The sequence below is a fragment of the Mustela putorius genome, unplaced genomic scaffold, assembly GCF_011764305.1.
Source record: "Mustela putorius furo isolate JIRA1106 unplaced genomic scaffold, ASM1176430v1.1 tig00000788_pilon_pilon_pilon, whole genome shotgun sequence".
Classification (NCBI taxonomy): Eukaryota; Metazoa; Chordata; class Mammalia; order Carnivora; family Mustelidae; genus Mustela; species Mustela putorius.
The window spans coordinates 10,422,445-10,435,008 of NW_025421481.1; the positions used below are offsets into that span (position 1 = coordinate 10,422,445).

General features: G+C 47.4%; 1 protein-coding gene across 7 annotated transcripts in view; it reads left to right on the plus strand.

Annotated features, from left to right (window-relative positions):
* TMCC3 (transmembrane and coiled-coil domain family 3) overlaps positions 1 to 12,564 on the plus strand; it is a 223,712-nt gene that overhangs the window by 174,406 nt on the left and 36,742 nt on the right. Inside the window, exon 1 of one of the 7 annotated variants that reach the window (XM_004748535.3) lies at positions 9,974 to 11,708. The exons of the other annotated variants lie outside the window; for them this stretch is intronic. Coding sequence (XP_004748592.2) covers positions 11,544 to 11,708 — 165 coding nt within the window. The 5' untranslated portion in view covers positions 9,974 to 11,543. Of the gene's footprint in view, positions 1 to 9,973; positions 11,709 to 12,564 lie in introns of those variants that run through there. 7 annotated transcript variants of the gene reach the window in all.

Sequence of the window (12,564 nt, forward strand, 5' to 3'; positions counted from 1 at the left end):
GCGAGGAAGAAAAGAATGAATTAAGAATTTCATGCATCGGTACTACTGTATTATTTGAGTTTATACGCTTCCAACAGATAAGAGGACTGCCTTTTCTGAGTTCATTGTTTACAGACATCACATGAGGAGTTTAAGGCACTGGCTACATTTGTTATTTAAATAAGTCTAATTAGGAAGATGTGTACACTTGTTTTCATATTTTAAAATTTATCTTTTCCTTGCTCTTGGCTTATAGAGCAGTGTTTGTTCAGAAATACTAATTGGTGTTTTTACTTAGGTGCTCTTTAAGAATGAAGATTTCATTAGCAGATTTCCTCAACAGTCTAAGGAAATTTTCCCTGAACATTTTATTATGAAAACTTTGAAATGAATAAAAAATACAAAGTAACAATCTACGTTAACACTCTCAATATACAGATAATCGAAATCTCTACAGGCAGGTTTCCTTTTGCATTTGGAATGCTTCTCTTACCTGTTATGATGTGAAAAGGCTCAGTCCATTAACTCTCCTGTTAGAAAAATTCTGTATGACCCCATGACCCTTCTCTCACTGTGAGACCCTTTGACCTTCATCTGGAAATGCTGCATCATTTACATTTAAAGTTAGGGTTATGGGTTGAATTGTGTCCCCTCAAAAAGATATGTTGAAGTCTGTGATATTGTGATTTACAGTAAGAAATACAGTAGACCCTTGAACAGTGTAGGGTTGGGGGACTGACACTCCCCTTACCACAGTGGAAAATCCACTGTGTAACTTTGGTCCTCTCCAACCCCAAAATAATTCCAGGTACCCTACTGTTCACAGGAAGCCTTACTGATAACCTAAACAGTCGATTCACATATTTTTTTAGGTTATATGCATCACATATTGTAGTCTTCCAATAAAGCAAGTTGGGGAAAAGAAAATGCTGCTAAGAAAACCATGAGGAAGAGAAAACATAATTATGGTACTGTACTATAAAAAATCTAATATAAATGGGGTTGAGTCCTTCCAACTCCTGTTGTTCAAGGGTCAACTGTATATATTTGGTCTTTGTTTCCATCTCTGACACAAAGCTCCTAAAACCTTTGGAATTTCCTAAGTGATTATAATGATAAAAGTGAAATGCTGTCTTTTGTGATTTAAAGAAAGCCGCTTTCAGACGAGGTGCAGTTTGCTAATTAGGCGACTTTCGGGAAGCCCCTAAGGATGGGGCCTGTTGCCAGGGGAACTAGCCTTGTTGAGATTGAAATTCTCCGTCCCACCTTCCACCTCTGGGGAGGGGAAAGCGGCTGGAGGTTGACGGAACCACCAGTGGTCAGTGGGTTAATCTAGCAGGGCTTCATGACAAAGCCTCCAGAAAAACCTGAGAGGCTGGGGTGCGGAGAGCTTCCGGGTTGGTGAACACTTGGAGATGCGGGGAGAGCGGCTCTGAGAGCGGGCACGGAACCCCTGCGTCCCTTCCCTCGACCTTGCCCTGTGCTTCTCTTCCTTTTGGCTCTTCCTGAGTTCTGTCCTTTTCTAATAAACTGGTACGAGGGGAAATGTCTTCATGAGTCTGTGAGCCACTCTAGAAAACGGACGGAACCCGGGGAGAGGGTCAGTTTGTAGCCAGTGCGTGAGAATCGCAGGTAACAACCAGTGGACTCGTCGTACTGATGCCTTCAGTGTGAGCCGATGCCGTCTGCAGGCGGATAGCGTCAGAGTCGAGTCGTAGGCTGCCCAGCTGGTGTTGGAGGACTGTGGGATGACCAGCAGTGTGGTGGTACGGTGAGAGAAGACACAGGAGTGACTTTGCCCTTTACCTCAAAATAGGACCTTGCTGGGGTGGGGGCTTTAAAGAAGGAACCAAGTCAAAAGGAGGTCATCAAGATGGGCTGTGACCCAGTGTGCCGGGATTTGGAGAGAGGCGTGCACAGAAGAGAGATGATGTGACGACCCATGGCGGAGTGCCTACCGTGTGAGGGCTGACTGAAGCTTGGTGTGATTTATCTGCAGGTGGAGGAATGCCTGATGAGGCTTGCAGAAGCTGGGAGACAGGCCTGGAGTGGTCCCTTCCCTAGCACCTTCAGAGGGAGCCTGGTTTTGCTGACCACTTGATTTCAGGCTTCCAGAACCGAGACAATAAATTTCTGTTGTTTTAAGCCACCCAATTTGTGGTGCAGTCCCAGGAAACTGAGAGTCAGCCATTGAGTTTCCTGCTGACTAAAGAAGTTCTAATACCTGGGCCCAGAGTGAGTAGAAGCACAGACGGTCTTGAAATCTCAGGATAGTACTTGGTTAGCAGCTGGTTATCTCTATGCTCTCCCAATACGGTTACATTAATATTCTTTGCCATCCAAGTAAATACATCATTTAAAATTGTTCGTAGCAAACCCGTAGAAGTTCCAAGAATATGCCTGTGGAGGCAGTTTGAAAACCCCTGGTGCAGGAGGAAGAGAAACAGCCCAGACTTTGGTTCTGAGTTCAAATTGTCTCTCTGCCTCTTGGCCACCCACATAGTCTTTGAGTCTTCCACACCCACAGAATGAGAACTGCCTACCTACCCTGTGGACTGTGGGCTTGAGAACTAGAGGGCATGAACATGGTCTAGCATCAAGACTTACATATATAGCAGGAGCTCAGAAATCGGTTGAGGAATGGAAACACAGGGGTGAAGGGGAGAGTCAGACAAGGAATGCTTGGGGAGATTCCACTAGAGTAGGTGGCCTGACCCCCCCCCTAGTTTGAACACGGAGAGGTGTTTGTACAAATGGTTTTTCCACCTTGAAGGGGCTAGGAGAGGACTCCCGGTTCAGGCATGAGTCTTGTTTCCTAAACGAGGCACAGAGACCCCCAGAGACAAGTGACTTGTCTGAGGTCAGGCAGTCTCATGGCTTGGGCTGTTTTCTTATTTAATAAGGCAACCAAAAACAAAACAAAAAACTGGTTGTGTTGGTTCCCCCCCTTTTTTTTCTTTTAAATAACAGCTTTATTGAGATAAAATGCACAAGTCACTCATTTAAAAGTGTTTGAGTTCTTGGGTTTTAGTATATCTGCCGAGTTTGCAGTCACTGCAGTCCATTTCTGAACACTCTGGTCACCCCCAAAACAAACTCCAGACCCATTTAGCCATCACTCTCCATTTCCTCCCTCCAAACCCCCAGGCCACACTGGCCCCTAATTTACTTCCTGTTCCTCTGGATTTGCCTGTCCTGGACACTTTGCGTAAATGGAATCAGATGTATGTGGTCTTTTGTGCCTGGCTTCTTTCAGTCAGCTGGAGGTTTCCAAGATTCGTCTGTGTTGTAGCCTGTCAGCACTTCAGCCCGAGAACCTTCCACAGCACTGCCCTCCGGCATTTTGTCCTGTTCAGCATCTGACGCCCATTTGGGATGGTTGTTGCTGGTTTAGGGCTCTTAGGGTCACTCTGTTTCCCTCAACATCCGCATACAAGTGTCTGGGGGGTTTACGCTTTCTTTTGTCTTGGGTCGAAGCCAAGTTGTAGAATTGCTGGCTCTCCTGGGAGCTCTTGTGCTCCACTTTTGGGAGTCTGCCCAGGGGGTGTTTCCCAGGGGGTGTCTCCCAGGGGGTGCACAGGTCTGTGTTCCCACCGGGCTCTCCCTGAGCTCCCTTTCCCCACCCCCCCGCACCCCCGCCTTGCACTTCCCCTCCCCCCCACTCTGCACTCCCCCACTCCCACTGTGCTCCCACCCCAGTCCGGACACATTCCCATGGTGCCCCCACTGGCAGTGGGCGAGCACTCGAGTTTCTCTGCCTCTCGACCAGTGCTTACTACCGTCTTCTGACTATGGCCCTCCTGGCTGGTGTGAAGTGGCATCTCTTTGTGGTCTTGGTTTCGAAATTACTTTTAATGGAAGTAGTTGTATTTATTATATGATGAAATAAGTGGATATCTCTAGCCGAAAAAGGTGGTGTGATTAATAATATAGCTTCTGAATTCATTTCCATGCTTTTATAGATCCCTTCTTTAAGTCTCTCTCGCTCACTCTTTTTTTTTTTTTTTTAAGTAAGCTCTCCACCCAGCGTGGCGCTTGAACTCATGGCCCTGAGGTCAAGAATCCTGTGCTCTTCCCAACCAAGCCAGCCAGCATCCCCCAACCCCCATATTCCTTCTTACTAGTCATTTTCAGAAGCCAGTTCTCCCAGACCCGTGTTGGGTAGAATAACTTCTTGAGTTTGCATGAGGTGGCTTTTACTTCAACACTGAAATTGCACAAGACAAGGCACCTGGAGCTTCTGAGCTCCCCCCCACCCCCGCAGAGTCCACGGCTGGAGGGCCTCGTCAACAGCCAGTCTCCTGAGGGCTGGTGGTAGTGTCTGCCCCTTGTCATCTCATCTAGAAGCCAGGGCGTTTACTCAGGATTCTCCCAAGGGCTGGCTGCTGCCGGGCAGATACGGTGCTCATTCCAACCAAATGGGTACGGCCCGAACCGGCCCCGTGGGCTGTGCACGTTGACTCCAGGCCCTCTTCACAGACAGGCTTTACAGGCTGCACGTTCTGTCTTCAAGAACAAGAAGCTGAACAGAACGCATAGCACCTGTGAGGCCAGACACACATGTTGGTCAAATGAATGAATAGCGTTGGCTTTGGAAGGCAGACCTCGTTCTAGCACAGCAGCTTGAGCAAGCTCTTAAGCTCAGAGAGCCATGGTACTTTATCTCTAGGAGAGAGATGCGGAAGTGCCTCTGTTGCCGGCGTCCCGCAATGACAGGGAAGTGCCCAGCCCGTGGTCAGCAGTCCGCACAGGTTCATTCTCTCTGCTTCAGTCCCTCTGCTAGGCTCTCCAGGTTTAGTCCAGTTCTAGACAGGACAGAACACAGAGTCGGTTGTACCATTTGGCTTATCTTTTCTTTACAGAGAGATAGTGAGCTTTTTGGCAAAAATTAAGTATTGGTGGAAATGAATATTGCAGTTTGGTAGCTGCTGATTGACATATGTTTGCTAAACGACTACTCAAATCTGAGGAAGCTTGCCTCGAGTTAAAAAAAAAGAAGAAGAAGAAGAAAAAGAAATCCCAGGAACAGCTTTACCCTCTTTGCCAGGTACTTATTTATAAAATTGTCTTCTGTGGAATGTCCTAGCTGAAAATTTTTTATAAAACACTAGCTTGCTCTGTCTCCAGAGTTCAAGTTAGCCTGCATGAAAGCTTAAACTTCAATGGATGTAAAAGGCTTAGGTCCTTTTTTGGAGCCTCTTTGCCTTGGATTTTTCTTTTCTTTCTTTCTTTCTTTCTTTTTTTTTTTTTTTTTTAAAGAAAGGGCTGTTCTTTTGGTCACTGGCTCTTTTTTTAGACTCGCAGGGAAGTCATAGTAACAGGCTCCATGTCTGATTGGGTTCCATGGCAACAAGGGTTGTGACTTTATTAGAGAAGAGTCGAGCATGCCAAGAAAGATAAAAATCGGAGTATGGAAAATGTCCGACCAGAAGAATGTGTTTTTTGGATAGCGTGCCCTGGAACAGAACAGTTTGCCAAGTTGGCACCGTTACAGTCTCCGTTACAAATTTGAATCCCACTGGGTTATCATTAGGTCATAGGGAGCAGTACTTGTTTCCAGAAGAGCTGCCTGCATCTTTGCTTTTATTATCTCATTCATTCATTCATTCACCCTTTTCTTATACCTTGGTATATTAAAAAAGAAATCAAAACAGCAACGGTAAGAACCTAAGCGGAGATGGTTCTGATTTCAAAGGTAGAAAAGAAATTTAGCTCATTCTTTGTGGCACTGATTACAGCTGTAAATTGTGAGACCGCGTGGGAGGACCAATTAGAGGCAATTATAACTCGATGGAACTCCCCCTGAATTAAAACTTGCTGTGTGCATTCCAAGCTGGGGGTTTTGTTTCCCTTGCCTGTTCCTCGTTGATGCGTGTAGAGATACCGGTTCCAGGATGAGGTTGCAGTCTCTGTAAGAGACCCTCTTCTCTCTCCCACAGCAAGGTGCAAGCTGATACTCTAACCCGAAGTGTGATAGAGTCCTTTTTGCCAAAGGTTCTAATATTTGGAGAAGAAATAGGGAGACTTTCAAATTCTCCTCGCCTGGTTATAAACGCGTAGGGCTGTCTTTACTTTTCTATCAGATGGGACTTTTTTTTTTTCTTTTAAAGATTTTATTTATTTATTTGACAGAGAGAGAGATCACAAGTAGGCAGAGAGGCAGAGAGAGTGGGGGAAGCAGGCTCCCTGATGAGCAGAAAGCCCGATGCGGGGCTCGATCCCAGGACCCTGAGATCATGACCTGAGCCGAAGGTAGAGGCTTAACCCACTGAGCCACCCAGGCACCCCTGGGTTTTTTTTTGTTTGTTTTGTTTTGTTTTGTTTTTAATTTCTCCTCATCCTGATACTGAAAGTGGAAAAATTCCCAGGGCCAGATAGATGTTCTGACATGCCCTGTGGGTTCAGACTTCATTAGTCACTTACCTGCAGCCTCATGGTGATGAATCAGAAACCGCGCAGGTACTCATGATAAACATTAGTAAGTTCCGTTGGTGTAAGAGGAAAGATGACCTCGCCAGGTTTTCGGTGTCCCAGCTAATCAGGTATTCAGGCTCTTGGGGAAATTATTTAACTTTTTTGGACCGTGGTTTCTTGATCTTAAAACGAGTTTGACCTGAATTGGTGTGTCCCAAACCTCCCCATTTATGAGTAACCTGGGGCGCTGCTTTCACACACGAAACCTCTGTTAGAGACTTTGCTTCACTGAGTCTGGGGTGGGGCTGGGATAGCAGGGGCCTGAGATGATCTTACAGTGGGATGTTCACGAAATACCAGACTAGCTCAGTGGTTATGAAGCTTCACTGGGGCATAAGAACGGGGCGGAGCTGGGAGGGAGAAAGGAGGCGGTTTAATGCACCTGGGCTGGTTCGGACCCCGCACCGTGGTCCAGCTCAGGAATCAGGTGGTTGCCGCCATCACTTGGAAAACACTGGTCTGCGTCATTTGAACTCCCTCCCAGCCCCCAAAATGGCTCTTATGCATTACTGCCTCTGTCAGCCACAGATGAGCCAGAAGAGTTGGGTTGATGGCAGGGCCTGGAGGGTTCTGCATGCACTCAGTGCTGCTCCAAACACCGTATCACTTTTTTTTAAAAGCTATTTGTTTGGGACCCCTGGGTGGCTCAGTGGATTAAGCCTCTGCCTTCGGCCCTGGTCATGATCTCAGGGTCCTGGGATCAAGCCCTGCATCGGGCTCTCTGCTTGGCAAGGGAGCCTGCTTCTCCCTCTCTCTGCCTTCCTCTCTGCCTACTTGTGATCTCTGCCTGTCAAATAAATAAATAAAATCTTTTTTAAAAAAAAGTTATTTGTTTTAGGGGTGTCTGGGTGGCTCAGTCGGTTAAGTGTCCTACTGCTGATTTTGGCTCAGGTCATGATCTCAGGGTCGTGAGATTGAGCCCCTCATTGTGCTCTGCGCTGAGCAAGAAGCCTGTTTGAAGTTAGTTTTCTCTCTCTCTCTCTCCTTCTCTCTCTGCCCCTCGTCGCTCACACACCCAAAATAAATAAATAAATAATCAGTAGTGAACACCTCTGTTCACAGAATTTTCTACTCTATGCTATGTTTCCTTTGGATAAGACATGGTGTTTGCTAAGCGTAGTTACTTCCCACGTGCATGGCACAGTACCAGCAACATAGGACTTACCTGGGGAGCTTGTGCAAAATGCAGAGATTGGACTCCCAGACCCAAAGATTCAGTAAGTCCTATAAAGGGCCTGGGCATTACTCTAACTTTTTTTCTTTCTTTCTTTTTTTTTTTTTTTTTAAATTTGAGGGTATGTCTTTATTTCTTTTTAAGGTTTGACATAAGTGGGCTTCTCTCTTCCTAATCTCACTCCATTTTCCAGAGTAAAACTGATTTTAAGTGTAAACACATGTTTAGCACAAGATCCATAGTTTAATCAAGCCATTTAGATTATAGAAGAGTCTATAACACATAGAGGAGGTGCTTGAGGAAAAAACAAACTCATCTTCTGAGATGAAGAGTTCTTGAGTGATGAAATTAGCTGTTGGAGCAAACACATTTTATTGTGTGTCTGCTCTCTTGAGTTTCTGTTTGTGCCTTGTTTGTTCTATTTCCTGTTTAACAAAGATTGAATAATACTGTTAAATGAAGAATGTAGTAGAGCTTTAAGCCTAAATAACAAAGGTTTGCTCCCCACTCCTCCATTAACCAGCTAATTTAGAGTGCAAGTTTATAGGAAAAAATCCCATAAAGGACATAAGGTGGAAAATGTTCTAACTTATAATCTTTATACCCAGAGATAAGAACCATTGTTTCTTACATATCCTTTACAGAAATGTTTTCTGCACAAAATGTATCCTTTATTTATTTAACCAATCTCCTATTGATACACAATTTCTTTCTAGGATGATTTTTCTTCCCCGTATTTATTTGCTTTGTTATACTCTACTAAATATTTTTGTACATCTTTTTCCCTGTAACCATATGTGGTTAAATTTCTAAAAGCGGCGTTGTTGGGTCAAGGGGTATGCGTCTTTTTAAATACAGAAAGATGGGAACAGAATGTCTTGCCAAAGTTTTACCAATTTAACTGGTGAAATCTTCTATTTTCAAAAGACTTTCCTGGCCCAGTTTGTTCTGCTGCTGCAGGTGAGCAGCTGACTATCCTCGTCTACTTAACGTGAAACCTGAGACTTATTACCTCAGGGCTGCTGGTCGGAGGAATTAATAAAGAGATTTCATAAAAAAGAATTTAAAAGGTATCTAAGGAAGGGAGGGAGGGAGAAGAGAATAGAGAAGGAGCTTAGTAAAGCAAGTAAGTAACCCTGAATTTGCCAGTAGAATTCTTTGGGTCAGATGAAGTCACAGAACCTGAATTGGGTTCAGAAGAAAGGAAGACAGTCTTGGAGCATGCTTGTGAGAAACTGAGGCCCTAGATTACAGTTCCCTGGGTATGAACAGCTCTCTCGGTGGATGGAGTAGGACAGTTCTGAGCGAGACATCGCGGTGATGAGATGCTCTTCGTTATTCGTAACCTCTTATGCCTTCATGGTCTAGTTAGGGGTGTGTGTGTGTTTCAAAGTAATGTTTAAATTGAAAGAATTACTTCTCAGACGTCTTCTGACCCACACTGCGTGCATCTTCTAGCATCCGAGAGGTAACAGTACGGATCAGGAGCTATGTGCTCTGGGGATGCTGCTGTTGCCCCAGATGCCGGATGCCAGCTGATCTGGCTGTCCACCTGCCTCTATTGTGCCTCCTACTGGCAGCAAGATGGGAGAGGATCTTTGACATACACAGAAAATGAGGTGAATCTATTCAGAGTCTGGGAAGTTCAGGTCTATTCAAGAGAGCAGTAGGAGGTATTCTGGGTCTGTAGGTCAGTGAGAGTTGAAATCTTAGAGGCTGGCTAAGAGGGATGGCCAGGTATATTGTGAGTTATTTATTTATTTTTAAGAATTTATTTATTTATTTGACAGAGAGATAGCAAGAGAGAACACAAGCAGGGGGAGCGGGTGGGGGAGAAGCAGGCTTCCCACTGCGGGGCTCGATCACAGGATCCTGGGATCATGACCTGAGCCGAAGGCAGATGCCTTCATGACTGAGACACGCAGGTGCCCTATATTGTAAGTTTAAGGGGAGCCATCCAGAGTCCACACAGTCTGGGAGCAGCAAGAACCTCAGGTTAGATTTGGCCTGTTGAGGAGTGGGTACTTGCTCTGTCCCATCACTCAGGGACCAGAGTGCCCTCTCAAACTGGTCATGCTTGAGCCAGGCCACATGCGGTCAGGTGCAAGACAGGAATCAAACAGGTTCTGAAAACAATAGTCTGAATTGAGTCATTCCCTGTGTTTAATCAAAATTAGTAAATGAGCCAGCTACTAGAGAGCTGGGAGGTGGTTGTCACATGTCCCTGCTGAGCAGGGAGCCTGATGCAAGACTTGATCCCAGGACCCTGAGATCATGACCTGAGCCGAAGGCAGATGCTTAACCAGCTGAGCCACAGAGGCTCCGCGGCCTGATTTTTTTCATGTGACTTAAGGCAATTCAAATATTTGCAAATCTGTTCATGCAAGGGAGGTCAAAAGGGATTTAAAGATAAATGACTGACAGCAGGAAAGCTTGTAATCTGTTGCAGGGTTATAACGTGAAGCAATAGATGTTCACAATATATGATCACAGAAGGGCAGGAAAAAATATGAAATATCTTGTGTCTGGTATGACAGCAGGTCCTTCTTTGATTTTTCTAGGAGGAATTTCCTCAGATGAGATCAGAGTCCCCAAAAGATTTATTTGCCCAAGGTCATATAGAAATCAGATCTGCCTTACCTTTCAAGTCCCTTTATAGCCTCCTCAGTAAGTTGCCCCCAGGCACTGTCGTCCTGGGCTCCGGTTTTCAGCCCCTTCCTCCCTTGGGGCTCCTCTGGACACCTGTAGTTCCTTGGACGTCCCACAGGAACCCCAAATCCATCCCCATCTGAAGCAGAATCCTACTCTACTCCCATGTCCTACTCCTGCCTCTCCCCAGTTTTCGGTCTTGTGAATGATCTTATCGGCCACCATTAGGAATGAAAGGGACATGGGGCTTTCCTTGACTCTCCCTTATAATCCCCACATCCAGTTTGGGGCACATCTTTTTGATGCTGCCTCCTCGGTGTCCCTTGAGGGCACTCTCCTTCCCAGTACTGCCCTGTCCGGCGTCCGCAAACTCTCGCCCTAGAGTCAGTCCTACAGCAGGCGCCAGTGTATTCCGCCGGACGGCTCCCTCACAGGGACTGGTCTGACCCCAGGATCTGGGCATCCTAATCCCATTAGCAGCTGCCACGCGTGGCCTGTGGGGTGAAATGCAGACCCCCTAGCACGATTGCGCGGGAACCCTCCAGGTCTGATCCCCGTCATCGGCCGCTCAGTTCTGCCTTCCTCACCTGGCGTTGAGTCCCCCAGGTCCTCATCTGCTATCCGGCTGACCAGTTCAGAACTTGCTTTACCTGAAGCACCTTCTGAGTGACAAGTCTCTTCCTGCCTGGTCTCATTCTCATCCCTTCCCCCCAGCCCTCCTCCCTGCCCCCGGGGCTGGACTCCAGGCTGTCCTGTCCTCAGAGGCTGCCATTGTTTCTCTGGCTGTGCCCCCTTGCGACACCAGCACGCCTTGCTGTGCCTGACACTCCGAGGCACCAGGGAGTGTCTGCCTTGTGAATGAGGCCACAGAGCAAAGAGTCTCCCAACTCGTCTCACTTCTGAGCTGATGCCTTTCCCGAGGCATTGGGACCATTTCCCACTCGCTCTGCCATCATTCATGTTGGTGTTTCCCATGCTCCGTTCACTGCTCTGCCCGGACTCTGCCTGACCAAAGTTTGTTGAGTCGAGCCCATTTCCTCATCAGCAAACCAGGAGTGCCAGACTGAGTGTCATCTGGGGTCCCCCGGCCATCCCAGAGTTGCGGGATAACAGGCCTCCCTTCCAATCTGCCCCCCCCCATAGAGAGCGTCTCGTGGCAGCAGAGAGAGCCCATTGGGGCAGCGCCGGGTCCCACACGGTGTCTGATGGCCGGCTGCTGTGCTGCTCACGGTGCAGGGCGTGGAGAGTCTCGGAGGCAAACACGGGAATGCCCAGAGATACGCAGGCGGTATCTCCTGAGTCTGGGCTGAGTCACAGGGTAGGCGCTGTCGAAAGAGGCAGCCTGCCCGCCCTGCAAACTCAGATGCCTCTCGGGCAGGAAGGCGCGCTGGTCGCTGTCCGGGTCTGCCCTCTTGCCTGTTGTGCGGTTTTGGTAAGTCTCTTCACCCACTCTCCCCTTTCAGCCGCGTATGTAACTATGTGTTGTAGAGCTTTGTGGTCATTCAGAGTTGATGAGGTGCTTAAGAGAAATATAGATTATTTTTGTGCTTGCCCCAAATCCTCCCTCATCGCCCCATGGGTTTCTAGGTATTTAAATGGCCTAAACTCCTGAACCACCAAAGCTTGTCATGCTGGGTCCTTTAAAAATGTCCATGCCGCTTGTGGGATTTAAGAGGTGAGCAAATACTTGGGTTGGAGCGGTGCCAGCTCCTGGCTGGAAACCGAGCTGGCTCTCTGCCCGCTTCCCAGACACCGGGGAGGTAATCCCGGAGCTAAACAGGCGGAAGTGGGTCTGACCTTGTACTCTAACCCCGAGTCCTCTCACAAGTGGATCTCCTTGAAACCTCCCTTTCCTGGAAACTTGGGACTGAGTAAAAGAGACTGTGTGGGACAGTGTCAGCCACTGTCTCTCCACCGTGAGGAGGACGGGCGTGGTGGCTGCCCCCCAGCCACGGCAGGGCTGGGAGAGGAAGCAGCAGTGGGGGAAGTGGACATCTGTACCACCCAGGGCCCCTCTTGCTGTCCAGGGACACCGCCCCGTGGTGATGGAGGCAGGGCTCCCCGCGGGGTTCTGTTTTGCCCTGCCCCTGGGAGCTGCCTGATCTCCTGGGAATGTCTGTTCAGTTTGTGACTCTGTGTGTGTGTGTGCGTGCGCGTGCCTGTGCCATGGACTGTTTCTGTGCATCGGTACAAAACACATACAGTCTTTCTTCTATTTCCTGGACCTGACAATACTTGAACATATTTATTCAAGTAATTTGTTTCCAATACGTTTGGCATCAGAGGTT